Source organism: Girardinichthys multiradiatus, chromosome X (genome assembly GCF_021462225.1).
Source record: "Girardinichthys multiradiatus isolate DD_20200921_A chromosome X, DD_fGirMul_XY1, whole genome shotgun sequence".
Classification (NCBI taxonomy): domain Eukaryota; kingdom Metazoa; phylum Chordata; class Actinopteri; order Cyprinodontiformes; family Goodeidae; genus Girardinichthys; species Girardinichthys multiradiatus.
In genome coordinates this window covers 29,690,131-29,704,090 of record NC_061817.1, presented here as the reverse complement: position 1 = coordinate 29,704,090, position 13,960 = coordinate 29,690,131, and the positions used below count along the sequence as shown (strand labels likewise).

Sequence of the window (13,960 nt, the reverse complement as noted above, 5' to 3'; positions counted from 1 at the left end):
TTTTTCCCAATGTGGCACAACATTTCCTGCCAGTTCCTCCTATCCAACCAGAAAGTATTTCCTGGTTCTGCCACACTTTACGTTTCATTATCAATAACATACATGTTTTAAAAGTAATGGTAGTTAAATTGGTTATTTACAACAACTTGCTTTGGCAAGGTTGTGCAATGTTTAAAACATTAACATCCACCCTTACGTACAATTTTTTCTGAACACCGAGTTCTCCATAGTTTCAGCGGAAATTAAAATTATGGCTTTTCAGATTTTTGTGAGCAGAACCCTCCATCCTTATAGATTTTGCCCACTAGGTGGGGCTACATCTATAACTGGAAAAGGATGGAGTTAAATTGGAAGAACAGACCTTACGCAGTGATTTCATGATTTCATGGATCATTTCACAGTATTTGGTAAACTGAAGCTTGAATTGAATTGTTATGTTGGTATTTATTATAAATACCTAAGTTACATCTTTTTTTCTAGGTAGATAATACATTTAAGCAGTAATTTTGTTTTGTTTTTACATGTTTTGCTACCATTATTAAGGGTATCAAATTTGTGGAGATCATTCAGGAAAAGTTTTTCAGTTTTCAAACATAACAATTTATACAAATTAATAGAGTCGGTCTGAACTAAAAAAAAAAAAAAAAAAAAAAAAAAGTGAATCACAGAAGAAGAAGAAATAGTTGAATGTAGTCCTAAAACTTTCTTGTCTTAAAAATGTGGGCATCTGGGTGGCGTTGCGGTGGGAGGAACATTCAGCAACAACGCTGAGACTCCATGGAGGGTGCGGCAGGATGATGCTTCCTCCTCCAAACAGCCCTGCCTCCCAGCGGATCCACTGTGCCATGCGCATCGCTCCGGCAGCCAGTGTTGTGCATTTGGGGCCCCTTAAAGAGAAGCGCCGAGCAGACGGCACCGACTTTCTCCATTGTAGAGTCACCGAAATGAGGAACAGCGCCAACCCGGCACAATGCGCTCCAGGCTCCCAGGGACCGCCTGCCTATTGCGAACCATTGGACTCTGCATCCTTCTCTCGAACACTGCAGCTTACTTTGGGTCAGATGTTTAACCTTTTATTTAGAAATTTTACGTATGCTGAATAACTGTCATATTCTCATTGGATGAGATTATAGCTTGATCTTTTAAAACTTCTAATACATTACGCAAAATATCCAAAGTTGATTCAATTTGCTGTGTAAGTAAATTGTGTATTTTTAGTGGACATTTTGCAGATTTTAAAACAGAATTTGAACACATATGAACACTTGAGGCAAAAGGAAACTTTAACAACACAGATACCATGGTATGGAAAAATAATAAATATATAATAGTTAATGAAAAAAAAAATTACTGGGAAGATTTATGTTATAGGTTAGACCAGGATTTACTTTTACTGATTAGTTTTTTCCTTCATTTCCTACAGGCTGACAGGCCGAGAGCCATTGGTGCTTTTACCAGGTCCATTTTCTAATGAAGCTCCAACGGGGAAGGCCCACCTGAAGCAGTGCGAGCAGATGAGTCTGACCAGGCGGCAGAAGAGGATGTGCCGCAGGGAGCCCGGTTTGGCCGAGACGCTCCGGGAATCGGTGCGCCTCGGCCAGCTGGAGTGTCGCTATCAGTTCAGGAACGAGCGCTGGAACTGCACCCTGGATGGCCGAGGGAGCCTCCTGAAAAGAGGTAAGCGCGCATTCAGGTTCTGAGATTCTGATTTCTGCTGGCTCAGTTAGTTTTACCACAGAGATAAGTGTGCCGAGATTGGCTGTTTCTTTATTTCACCAAATTTTACATAAATTATATTTTTACAATGTGTCCTTTTTAGTAAAAGCAAAGGGGAAACATGAGTTATATATAAATATGAAAGAAATCTGGGTTTAATCAGTGTTATTTTTTCTAAACAAAAAGTAATCTGCAAAAGTAAGGGTGCAGAAACAGCAACATTTTTTACCACCAGCAGCACCATAGCAAAAGTATATAATAAAACCTGCATGTCTGCTTACTCTAATAAAATCTAATTAGATGGTTTTTATCAGTGCATGTGCTCACAAGCCCCATGTGAAGTCTCCTTTAGCTGCATATTCTTGTGAAATTTATTAAACATTAAAAAACGACAACATTTTTCTCTGTCCTCTATTGATTCTTCATTAAAAGTAAGACATTTTTTTATTTGCAAAGTTAACATTTTGTTCTGAGACTTTTACCCTATTTTAACTACAGATTAAATTGACCTTGAGAGTCCATTCTGCATGGTTTAATGAAACAACTAATTAGCCACACATTAAGCCGCAAAGGATCCAATATTTAAAAATGGTTGCAGATCTGCTGTGCTCACAAAATCCTGCAGGACGGTCCAGGCTTTATGCATATGGATATTATTGTGTGGGAGAACATGAACAGGTCAGCAAAGAGGTAATGAGGGAGTAGAGCGCCAAGAAATCTGGCAAACGACGTGGAGAGTGGGCCCTGTGGTTATTTTTATCTCGGGAAAATGCCCATTCCCAGAGGAAAAGGGTGGTGTGATTACCCACTTTCATCTGGGAAAATCCTTCCTAGTCAAAATAACAATTAATTGGATGAAAATATACACTGGTGACGACTTTGGGGGAAGCAAAATAACAGTGCAGAACCACAAGAAGAGGTCAGAAGAGGAGTTTTGACACATGAAAGCTTGCGAGATTCCTGAGGTTGCTATAAAGCCTGACAACGTAGTGACATTTTTGCAAATAAACTGTGTTAATGGCTTAATTATTGGATTAAAAATAAGTTCTTGGATTAGATCCACCAACAATTACTTCCACAGACTTCTACAGACAACATGACTGTTCAAGATGTTTTTTTATATATCATTGGCAACAGAGTTATTTAAACATTTGGTGCCTTTTTTCCCTTCTAATCCAGCATTTAAGGAGACCGCCTTTCTGCTGGCTGTATCCTCCGCTGCACTGACCCATGCGCTCGCCAAGGCTTGCAGCTCAGGCCGGATGGAGAGGTGCACGTGTGACGACTCCCCCGGGATCCAGCACAGAGAAGCGTGGCAGTGGGGGGTCTGCGGAGACAACCTGAAATACAGCACCAAGTTCCTCAAGAAGTTCCTCGGCCAAAAGAGGGTCAGCAAAGACCTGAGGGCGCAGGTCGATGCCCACAACATCAACGTTGGTATTCGGGTAAGTGTTTAAACCAAATGCTTTTGTGCAGCATATCAAACCTCTCATTACTTTATATGTCGTTTCCTGTAAGTTGAGCTCCAATTTCACCTGCTAATTAAACCTGACACTAAAACTTGAATTTTCAACAGTTTGGTTTTCAAGTTTCCAGTCAGACAACACCCGCTCCTCCCTTTCCCTCTTGTATTTGCTTCCATGTTTTGGCCTGTGTGGGTTTAGGCAGTGCAGCAAGGAGACAACATGGCTGTGGGATCATTGGAGCCAGGTGTTCTCAGGCATGATAAAGCTTGCTGTGCGGGCCAACAGAAAATTAAAGGTCTCATGTCGGAGAGAGCGATTATCACCGTGGCCTCTTTTTAATATACGAGCAAGCATTTTTTTTCACTTACTGGATCCCTGTGCTCTTCATAAATCCACCTAATGTTCATAACCACCACTCTGAAGCTCTGAAAATAGGGAGCCTCAGGGTGCTTCTCCTGTGGCTTCCACCTAAAAAGACAGGCCTTTTAGGGGACCAAAAAGCAAAACAGGAAGAATTCTATCTTATCTCATCTCGAGCGAGTTAAACGTTTTACACCAATGTGGCTGAAAAGAGGCCAGCAGTTTTGTTTACAAAAAAAAAAAACACAAATGGCTGTAGTCCCTTCAGTCCACAGTAATGGTGCTCGGAAACCCCCTGGGGGGTTCATACCTATGCAGGGAGGCAGGACCTGAGTAGAACTTTTCAACCCAGCACTGCCCTCTGGCTCTTTTGGTTTGACCTGGCCCTGGCCCTTCTCCACAACAGCAGCTCTCAGCCTGACTGATCATGCACCCATCTCTGACCATCAAGCGCAGCAAACTATTAACATACAGAGCTCTCCAAAGTATTAATGCATCTTAAACCTTTTTAAACTTCAGTGTATTTTATGAATTTGATGTGATCGAACAGTACAAAGTAGTGCATTAAGGTGAAATGAAAGAAAAATAATATATGGTTCTCAAATCATTCTACAAATGAATATGTGAGAAGTGTGGCATCCCTTTGTACTCAGCCCTTTTTACTCTGATGCCCCTAACTAAAATGCAGGGCAAACAGTGACATTCAGAAATCTACTGATTAGTAAATAGAGTAAACTAAATACAGCTGTTCTGGCAATGTTTGTTAAAGGACTGGGGTTAGTTATGGAACATATTTCAAGCTTTCAGCAGCTAACTCAACACTGTACAATTCATCATCTGAAAATGGAAAGAGGGAGAGAGTATGGTACAAATGAAAAACTACCAAGCAGTGGCTGTCCTTCTAAACTGACAGGCCAGACAAGAAGAGCATTTACCAGAAGAGCAGCCAAGAGACACAATGTAACTCTGGAGGAGCTGCAGACACCCACAGCTCAAGTGGGACAATTTATTGAAATGATTATTAGCTATGCACTATATATATATCTGGCATTCAGAAAGAAGAAGGTTATTGTTAACAGAAAATCATATTTAAAGTTTGCCACATAGGTACAGCAAACATGTGGAAGAAGGTGCTCTGATTAAACTGAATTGAACATTTTGGGCTACATGCAAAACACTATGTATGATGTCAAACTGACACTGCACAGCCCTTGAACACAGTATCCCAAACTACAAGGGAATGGTTTAGATCAAAGCTTATTTATGTGTTACAGTAGAACTAAATCCAATTGGGTATTTGTGGCAAGGCATGAAACCTGATGAACACCAATGTTCTGCATCTAATTTGACTGCATTTGAGCTATTTTACAAAGGATGAGCAAAAATCTCAATCTTTAGATGTACATAACTGTTAGGACTTAGTAGACCTAGAGAAACAGACAACCCCAAAAGGAACTGCCACTGTAACTGCAAAGTTTTACAAGGTATTGGCTCAAATGGGCCCGATACAAATGCATGCCAAACCTTTCAGATTTTTGTATCAAACAGTTTGAAAACCATGCGTTCTGTTTCATAGTAATGCACTGCTTGTGTTGGTCTATCACATAAAATCCAAATAAAAATGCATTGAAATAAGTGTTTATAATGTGCACCATCCACAAACTGCTAGTTTTGTTTAGTTGTTATTTTTTTGGTGTACAGAAATTTCTTATCTATTTTTTTCCAGAGCATGCATGTACTAGAAACTGGGCGGAGATTTTTTCTAGTCTGTTCTTTTTGTCACCTTTGCCTCAGGCTCCCTTAGGCTAAGGAGACAGAAGGGAGACAGACAGAGCTAGTTTCAACACATTGAAAAGAAATTTCAAGAGCTGTCCAAATGAGCAATGTGTAGTGAATGAAATACGACAAGCTAAACGGTCCACTCAATCCATTATGTCCAAATTTTTAAACTGTGGTGAGCAACAGGCTCATCTCTGCTAAACCTTAATTCACCCTGCAGGAAACTGTCTCTCTCTGGACAGATAGACCCCATTGATAAGAGGACAGGTAATGAATCAATCTGAAAGAGCTGACATTTCTCTCTTTGTCCCTCCCATTTCAGGCAGTAAAGAGTGGGCTGAAAACAACCTGCAAGTGTCATGGGGTCTCTGGCTCGTGTGCGGTACGGACTTGCTGGAAGCAGCTGTCCCCTTTCCATGACACTGGGCGGCTGCTAAAGTACAGATATGACAATTCCATAAGAGTGTTGAGCGTCACCAACGCAGCCACAGGAGAGACTGAGCTCGCAGGCCCTAGACGCCATGGCCAAAACCCGCGCAATACCCACTTGGTCTACCTGGAGGACTCCCCTAGCTTTTGCAGGCCTTCCCGCTACTCGCCAGGCACAGGTGGCAGGTCGTGCACCAAGGACACGAGCTGTCAGAGTCTGTGCTGTGGACGCGGCTATAACACGGCCATGCACCTCACCAGCCTTTCCTGCCACTGCCAGGTACGCTGGTGCTGCCATGTGGAGTGCCAAACATGCGTGAGGGAAGAGGAGGTGTACACCTGCAAAAATGCATAAACAAATTTTGGAAAGAGAAATGAAAAATGATCCAATGAAGCAGTGGAAAACATGAAAGAGACTGAACTCAAATCTTTCAAGCGTAGTCCTCCGCAGAATGTCACATCAAAGCATGTTTTTGAAAATATCATTTAGGACGTGCATGATATTTTGGGAGAAAAAACACTATTGTACCACTATGATACTGTTGGTTTCTTGCTATCAGCTTACTGTAGATGATGATATTTCCAAACTACTCTCCTTCTCCTTAGCTGGATGCACTGAAATCTCCCTTTTCTACATAATGGAATCAAGCTCCTCAAAACAGGAACCACACTGGAGCAGTATGAACTGTGAGCTCTGACACTGACTGTTTGATGTGGTATTTGTCCTCCCATATTTTACTATTTATTGCGCCACTTTCTGTGCCTCGTATACTGCTGCTTTATGCGTTAAATCTTGTAATCAAGTGTTGCCAATAAGGCTGTAAAGGAGTTAAGATGAATCTACCTGCCTGTCTCTCTGACTGCTGTGGAGAACTTTTAAAGTTCTGTCCTGAGTAAAAGCACTTAAGTTGCTCTTGCTACATATTATACAAAATGAATTGTTAATACCTAGATAGAATCACTGGAAGCTTTACTGGTGGCTTACACCACTGATACATTATTACGTGCATTTACAGGGTTATCGTGTAAAGAAAGAAGGTGGGTGTTTTCAGTTGCTCTTATGGAAATGTCTATGGAAATCTCTACATGTGCTGTGCAGGGAGATTAACACACTGCTGGAAACGCTGACCACTCTCTTTGAAATTCAGCTTAATTTGGAAGCATGCCAGTTCTGTTTTTCTAATTGTAGGTATTAACAGAAGTCTACATTTTTCTATACTTTCAAGTATAAAATGAACTCACCAGAATATTTGAAGTCCAAATTAGCCCCATCTTTGTTCTGCATGCCTTTGAAGTGAATCAGTCACGCTGCCTATTTTCCCTAATTGCTAATCAAAGAAAATGACCACGTTTACTCCCCCCTTTGCTTCTAACTCTGCGTCCATGTGTGCAGGTCGAAAGTGCACGCCGGACCCCTGAGTGTCTGTTTTTATTGGGCTGTTTCATGCTTTATTGGACTGCCTCTGAACTGCAGATGAGCAATGAATATAACTCACATCGGGGCTCCAGGCGTCTGACAATGTGGAATCGTAATTTTTCTACCTCACTTCAACTTTTGGCAAATATCAGTAAGATTTATGAGCTATGCAGAGTTTCTTCTCTGTAGATACATGTCTTTCCCTCTGCATTTGGTTGAAATATATTTTAGATGTCTGTGCAGGTTTTGTGGAATAATGCGTAATCAGTTTTCCTGTTTCTATTTTGAAAGCTTGTTGCTTTACACTTTTTATTTAAAACAAATTAGATTAATAAAAAGACAAACATTTGTAAGACTTGTGCATTTGTTGTGTCTTGCTCGGGTGCACACATCACACCTACGTAGAAAATAAGTAAGTTGAATCCACCTGCCTGCAAATTGGTGCTCTGCATCTATCAAGCAAAACCATTTCCTAATGACACTCTGCCCTCCTTTTCATCTGAAAACGCAGTGGTTTCTCTGCATCACCCTCCACCACAAAGTAAAAGGCAAAGGGGTTAGTGGGTGGGTGGAGGACTTACATACAGGTGTTCTGCCTCTGGCCAGCAAACCAAATACGATGACAATCTTAATGACGACAATGACAAGGATGATGACTTAGAAGATTGTTTGACCCCTAGATTGCACACAATGGGCTGCCCCACGATCGCAACATGAACAGTTTACATCCTATTATCCGTGAATCATAATTTTCCACCCATGCGTATGAGTGCATCTGCACACAGAGGCCCACTGTGTGAAGTATTTATAGCATGCTCTTGTGCTTTTGATGTTGCTCTCTAATTATGATGATTACACACATTATTCTTTATTAAAACATTAACTCAAGACCCCTTGTACTGAAGTGAATTCTAAAACAATTTTACAGGTTTAATTATGTTGAGAATTTCATTATGGATGTACGGTAAGGTATTATGGATGCAAATGATCTTCTTATTTTTTATTTTGATACTCTTTAGTTTTGATTTCATTACAAACTCAAAGAACTTCAGCCGTGTAACAAAAAGGTTACAAAAACATTCAGATTATTCCAATATTTCCATTAAAAGTAAGAAAAAACTTCCCATCACTTGACTGTTAGAAAGAAGAAAGTTGTACAGATCAGCTAAAGTAACATGACCTCAGCCACCAAACAAAACATTTGTGCAGGCATCACATAACCATTTAAGATGATACAAACAAAATACAGCCTTTAATTATTTTATAAGTGGTAAATATAGAAATCAATCAAATGGAAACATTTAAGCAGTAATACAAATCTGTAGATTTTTACCAGTTAAAGTCGGAAGTCTTCGCAATCCACAGTTGTATCCATCATAGGGTGAACAGCTGTGTTTTAATTGTCAGTGTACTGTAAAACAGCACTGGGTAGTATTTAAAACTTTTATTTTGACAATAAAAATCAAATGCTTACAAAAGAATATTTGCAAAAGTAGACTGCATTCACCATATAAAACTTGGACAACTTGGGTTATACAGCAACTCAGTGTAGCACCTAATTTCTGCATGACCCTTTGGACTTTTTGCTTAAAATGAATTTAATATCTCAGGTAAATTATGAACTCAGTGTGGGTCTGAAGTCAAACAAGTTCATACTGCCATACAATTGACTCACCATATTAACTTTTCATACAAGAATATTGCAGATCAATATTTAACTTTATTCAATGAGAATGCATTGTAATAAAAAAAGCCATATTTCTCTACGCAGAGCTGCAGGTAAGGAAAAACATGAGACAGAGCAGCGTGTCACAGACAGCACACTGGATTGAGGTTTGATATATTGAAGGGCTTGAAAGAAGGAGACAAGGATGGAGGGATGTTTTGCAGCCCCAGGAGGCCTATCCCCTGCTGATGCCCTTGTGGTTTTATAATAAACTCCGAAAGCCTTCATTTCCCTCACTGCCCCAAGTGGTGGGGTTGCTGCGATGAGGTCGGCCGAATCCAGCGCTGAATTTGCACGCATACAAGCCCCAAGGGGGTAGGGGGGTTGGACAGAGCAGGGGTGCAGTCTGTATTTGGAGACAGGTGAGGGCAGGGAGGCATTTTGCATATGTGTATGAGTATACATGCTCTGTGCACACCTGTGGTCACTTCAGCAGGAGTGACATGCGAGTGTGTGTTTGTAGTGAGGCTTTCCTCTGCGGGTGTGGGCTGCAGGCAGCCTGCTGGAGCTGGAACTTTCCAATGCCACCCTGAGACACTGTGTAACATATATAACGCAGGATGACTCTAGGGGTTCGGTTCAAGTAAAGGTTGCAAGGCTATGCATCAAAATCTGCTGAAGACTGAGGATGAATTGTTAAACTAGGGTTTCGATGTTTAATCAGATATGTATGGAATTATGCCTGGCTTAGCTAAAACATTTTTTCCATTGCAACTTGCTTAGCCTTTAGGTTTATACATCACCTATTTGTGTAAGAACAGTAGATGTTAAATGAAGCATAGAAGGCTTGGAAGACATTTTGCTCAAGGACGCAAAGAGCGGCACCGTCTTGTAATCAGAACCAGTGAGCCTCAGGTCAGTCCACACCCTCCTTTAATCCCCACGCCCTTACTCTGTATGAACAAAACAATAATGAAGTAATGATGAAGAAGAAGAGGAAAGATATAGATTTGGGGAGGGGAAAATTGAAGAGGAAAAAAGCGCGGGACGCAGAGTTGTGGATACGGCATGGGGTAGGAATTTGGAATGTGAAATGAGTAATGCATTTGCTCAACCCACAACAAGAACATGCACTGCCTAGAGCTACAACAAGGCTGAGTGCATACCTGTATGGGAGGAGGTGGAGGTATCTCAGAGGCTGGGTAGGTTGAACCTTAAGTCCTCGCTGTTGCTGATGAGATGAAAGACTTAACTGATTAGACAACCCCGTTTTAAAGATTTGTTCTTGAAGTTGGACCAAAAATATTATATTCGTCAATCAAAAGAAGAATCTGATTTGTCTTTTCTAGCAAAATATTAATATGACTGTAAACGTTTGCTCTATTCCTTCTGAAATGACCGTGGCTCCCTTCCTACTGAGAAGCTCCTGGGGGAGTCTGTTCCCATGCCATTCAACAGAAACACCTGTTGCGTTAACAGTATGGTTTACAAGACCTCCGCTGTGATAAGACGTGATAGGACCTCGTGCACCTTCATAACTGACTCCCCATGCTCATTGTATGGCACTCCCCTTGGTTTTTCTCACACATGACTACACAGTCTTTGACCTCCATCACAGGCAAAATAAAATTTTCCCACATCATCAATGTCCACCAAAGAAAAACACTGATAAAGGCCAGAGCGATGTGTTCCCCTCAACCAGCAACATCTTGGAAAAATAAGTCTGGGATTATATGTGATCTCTATGGCTACATAATTGTGCTATCTTGCCGCTGTGTTCATGAGTGCTCATGATTAAAGCATCACTGTCACTAAAGGATGCAAGCATATAATAAGGTATTGTCAATGTGTTAAGTATTTTAACTTTAGCCTGTGGTTTTGTGAACCACAGGCTAAGCTAACTGACACCCACAACTTGATGATGAGCGTGTGGTTGGGAATGGGGCCCTGATGGTAAATACAAAGTTCTGAGGCAGGGGAAGCCCAGTGATGCTCCTGGCCCTGCTTAGCTGTCAGCCTGCTATGGAGGTGGATAGCATCTTTTATCGTAGGAGGTCTGCATGTCACAGGTGGGGTGGCAGCATTATTCTTTATCATCTTGGAGGTCAGACAAGACAAAACCTTCTTCACATCTGTATCAAGTGGCTGAATTACCTCATCAGAAAGTAATTAATGCTAATAGCCATGCTAATAACCCAATAATATGAGTCAGAGACACATCTAAAAGTTGCAGGACACTGGCTTAAGACCTCTGAATAAAAGGATGGTGATGCTGTTAGATTCTGTGCCAGTGCTGGCCTGCTGGTCACTTTGCATCTCTAATTAGCTGTCTTACCCTTCACAGCGATTCCATTGCTAGCAGTATGAATCCACCTATCTTTAAAAATCTGACCTGGTAGGGTAGCAACAGGGGTGGTCAGTTAAATTCCTGAGCGGGTGGTTGGTGGGGGGGGGGATGGTGGAATCCCTGCTGACCCTGTTCCCAGCACAACAAACTAAAATGTTGGAAACTTATGAGATTCTCCTGTCAAATCTGACAGGTTCTCATTTGCTTTCATTCAGCATCTCATCACAGCTTCAAAGACAGGTGGCTCAGCTCCCTCAGGGGTGGAGTGAGAATCTCAACGATCCCCCCAAAAATGACTGGTATCCAAAAATGTTTGACCCAAGGCGATCTCACCACTCGTATTTGGCTTCTTCACTCTGTCTGTCTTGGGCAATCACTGCAGAAATATGACGCATTATTCTGCCTGGAAAGCATCATTAAGTATATTGTGCAGAAGTGATTCAATAACATATCATTTTCTCTGAGTGAACAAAACAGCATTATTAAAGGTTGTCCTTTTTGTAGTCTCCAGTACACTGAGGGCTTTCTTTTTCTAACTAATAATGATTCTGTTGCTCCTCTTGTACAACCAGGATCGGTGGGACTGATCCAGCACTAAGTTTTGTTTGGTTCCTGAAAGATGCCCAAAGGCCAATAGTCTGGCACTCAGAAACAGCATTCTTTGATGATCCAGACGCATTCAAGGGTTAGGGTTAGTTCATGCACAGTCTTCTCTTAAGATAAACAACATATTCAAGGTTTCATGTTAATATTTGTGTATCAAATGTGGGGAAAAAACAGGTGACATCTCGATCAGTCAGAAGGGTCCGATCCAGCTCCACACCTGGTGTCTGGGATCTGGTTTGCACCTGTGGTGCTCAGATGTGGAACAACACCAGTAAGCTCACCTCATCCTTTCCTCAGGGCTGAAACATGAAGGATAGACAGAGAGAACCCCACGACCTAAATGTGACTGCATACGTTTTAGAAAAACGTTTGACAGAGGGGGGCTTCTTGCTCCCTCTTTTTCCCACACTGAGCAGCGGCTAAAAGCTGTGCACATCCAACCAACCACTGCCCCAGGGAGATGTTATGACAACCAAAAATGGTGAACAGCAGGAGCAAGAAGTGGCATGAACAGATTTCAGGGTTTCAGACATGAGAGGTAGGGTGAGAGGGCCCTCTTTCGAGAAGCGTGTCGCCTGAAGAAACAACTCATGTACGGTCAGGTCGCCACAGAAAAACTGTCTGGGCCAACGTCTGATTGCTGTGCTGAATGAGGAAAACAAATTCAGCAACCGGTAGTAAACAGGAGCTCATGTGACAGCTCGTGAAGATAATTATGTCAAAAGACACTTGCATTTTTTTAACTTACTGCCAGTGCACTCATGTTTCTTTCCTCCCAGACACCACAGTGACGGAGGTTTGGGATAAAGTGATTGAGATGCGGTTTTGTTTAGGTGCCAGGCACTGCCCCAGGACAATATTTCTCCTACTCAATCACCAAGGAGATATTGTGAAAATTTAACTACTCATTCTGGGAACTCTAATCATGGCACTTTCACGCAGTTACTGGCTGGGAACCTCATAAACCATGGAAGCAAATCGTTACCATATTTCAAATGAAAAAGCATTTTCAGAAATGCTTTTTCATTTTAAGAATGTGGCTGCATTGTGTGACTCATAAATGAAATTAGTTATCAATAATCCTATTTGCATTTTAATTTTCTTCTTCAAGACTGCTCATTCTTTCACTTAATTAAAATGAAAAAGACATTTGAGATTTATTTTTCAAAATGTACCCCAGCAAATAGATACCAAAATTCAATTTGAAATGTAAAATTTTAAAATGAAAAAGCATTTCCAGAAATGCTTTTTCATTTTAAGAATGTGGCTGCATTATTTGATCCATAAATAAAATTAGTAATCAATCATCCTATTTGCATTTTCTTCTTCACGACTGCACATGTTATGCCATAATCAAAAAGAAAACAAAGCAGACATTGCTTTTTCGTTTTCATGGTCTGCCCGCAAAGTACTGCCCAGAACTCGAAAACGAAAAAGCATTCCGAGCGGCGGGCGCAGCAGAGTGACGTCAGCAGCCGCTCTTCCTCAGCTCCCTGCTGACCGAGCTACCCATCTTGTTCGGTAGGGGGCGCTGTGCACGTCTGCATTGCATTACATTATAATTTTCTGTGAGTGACAATTCAGAATAGCCGCTCGTGCTCTATAATAAACCGGCTGTTTGTGCAATAAATTTTCGTCATCCTTTCAACACGTCACACATACACATAGTGCTATTTATTTTCCATGTCAAGTATATACAATCACCTTATGTTATGGGTCTAAAGCTGTTTATTAAATAATAATCAATAATGAAATCATTATTTAAAGGTAACAGGCTATAACAACAATGACAACGCGTTTGCCGATAATCAGCATTAGCTTCCACAAAAACAGCGGCAACCACATTGGCAAGCTTTTACGGCCAGTCTGGCACCTTCTGGCACCTTCTGGCATCCTCGCGGAATCCCGTGCCACCCTGCGGCAGGCTGTGGCAGTTCCGGTGGCAGTTCCGGTGGCAGTTCCGGTGGCAGGCTGTGGCGGAACTGCCACAGCCTGCCACCGGAACTGCCAGTTCTGCCTGCCACTGCCACAAATTCAGCTCGACCCTGCTGCAATTCAATCAATTTCTCAGCACGTTTGCAATGTAATGCAATGCAGACGTGCACAGCGCCCCCTACTGAACAAGCTGGGTAGCTCGGTCAGCAGGGAGCTGAGGAAGAGCGGCTGCTGACGTC

At 41.7% G+C, this 13,960-nt stretch overlaps 1 protein-coding gene across 1 annotated transcript; it reads left to right on the top strand.

The window, feature by feature from the left end:
- The first annotated feature begins 716 nt into the window (after positions 1 to 716).
- LOC124862314 (protein Wnt-9b-like) lies at positions 717 to 7,522 on the top strand. The gene is made up of 4 exons (XM_047356153.1): positions 717 to 1,056; positions 1,424 to 1,677; positions 2,896 to 3,161; positions 5,644 to 7,522. Exons 1-4 carry the CDS (start codon positions 971 to 973, stop codon positions 6,103 to 6,105), a joined length of 1,068 nt encoding a protein of 355 aa, XP_047212109.1. The 5' UTR covers positions 717 to 970; the 3' UTR covers positions 6,106 to 7,522.
- Positions 7,523 to 13,960: the final 6,438 nt, after the last annotated feature.

What these genes read in the sequence shown, in the direction of transcription:
- LOC124862314 (XM_047356153.1), top strand. Translation starts at nt 971, where the DNA reads ATGCGCTCCAGGCTCCCAGGGACCGCCTGCCTATTGCGAACCATTGGA. An exon ending in AGGGAGCCTCCTGAAAAGAG is followed by an intron (nt 1,678 to 2,895) that starts GTAAGCGCGCAT and finishes CTTCTAATCCAG; the next exon opens with CATTTAAGGAGACCGCCTTT. An exon ending in ACATCAACGTTGGTATTCGG is followed by an intron (nt 3,162 to 5,643) that starts GTAAGTGTTTAA and finishes CTCCCATTTCAG; the next exon opens with GCAGTAAAGAGTGGGCTGAA.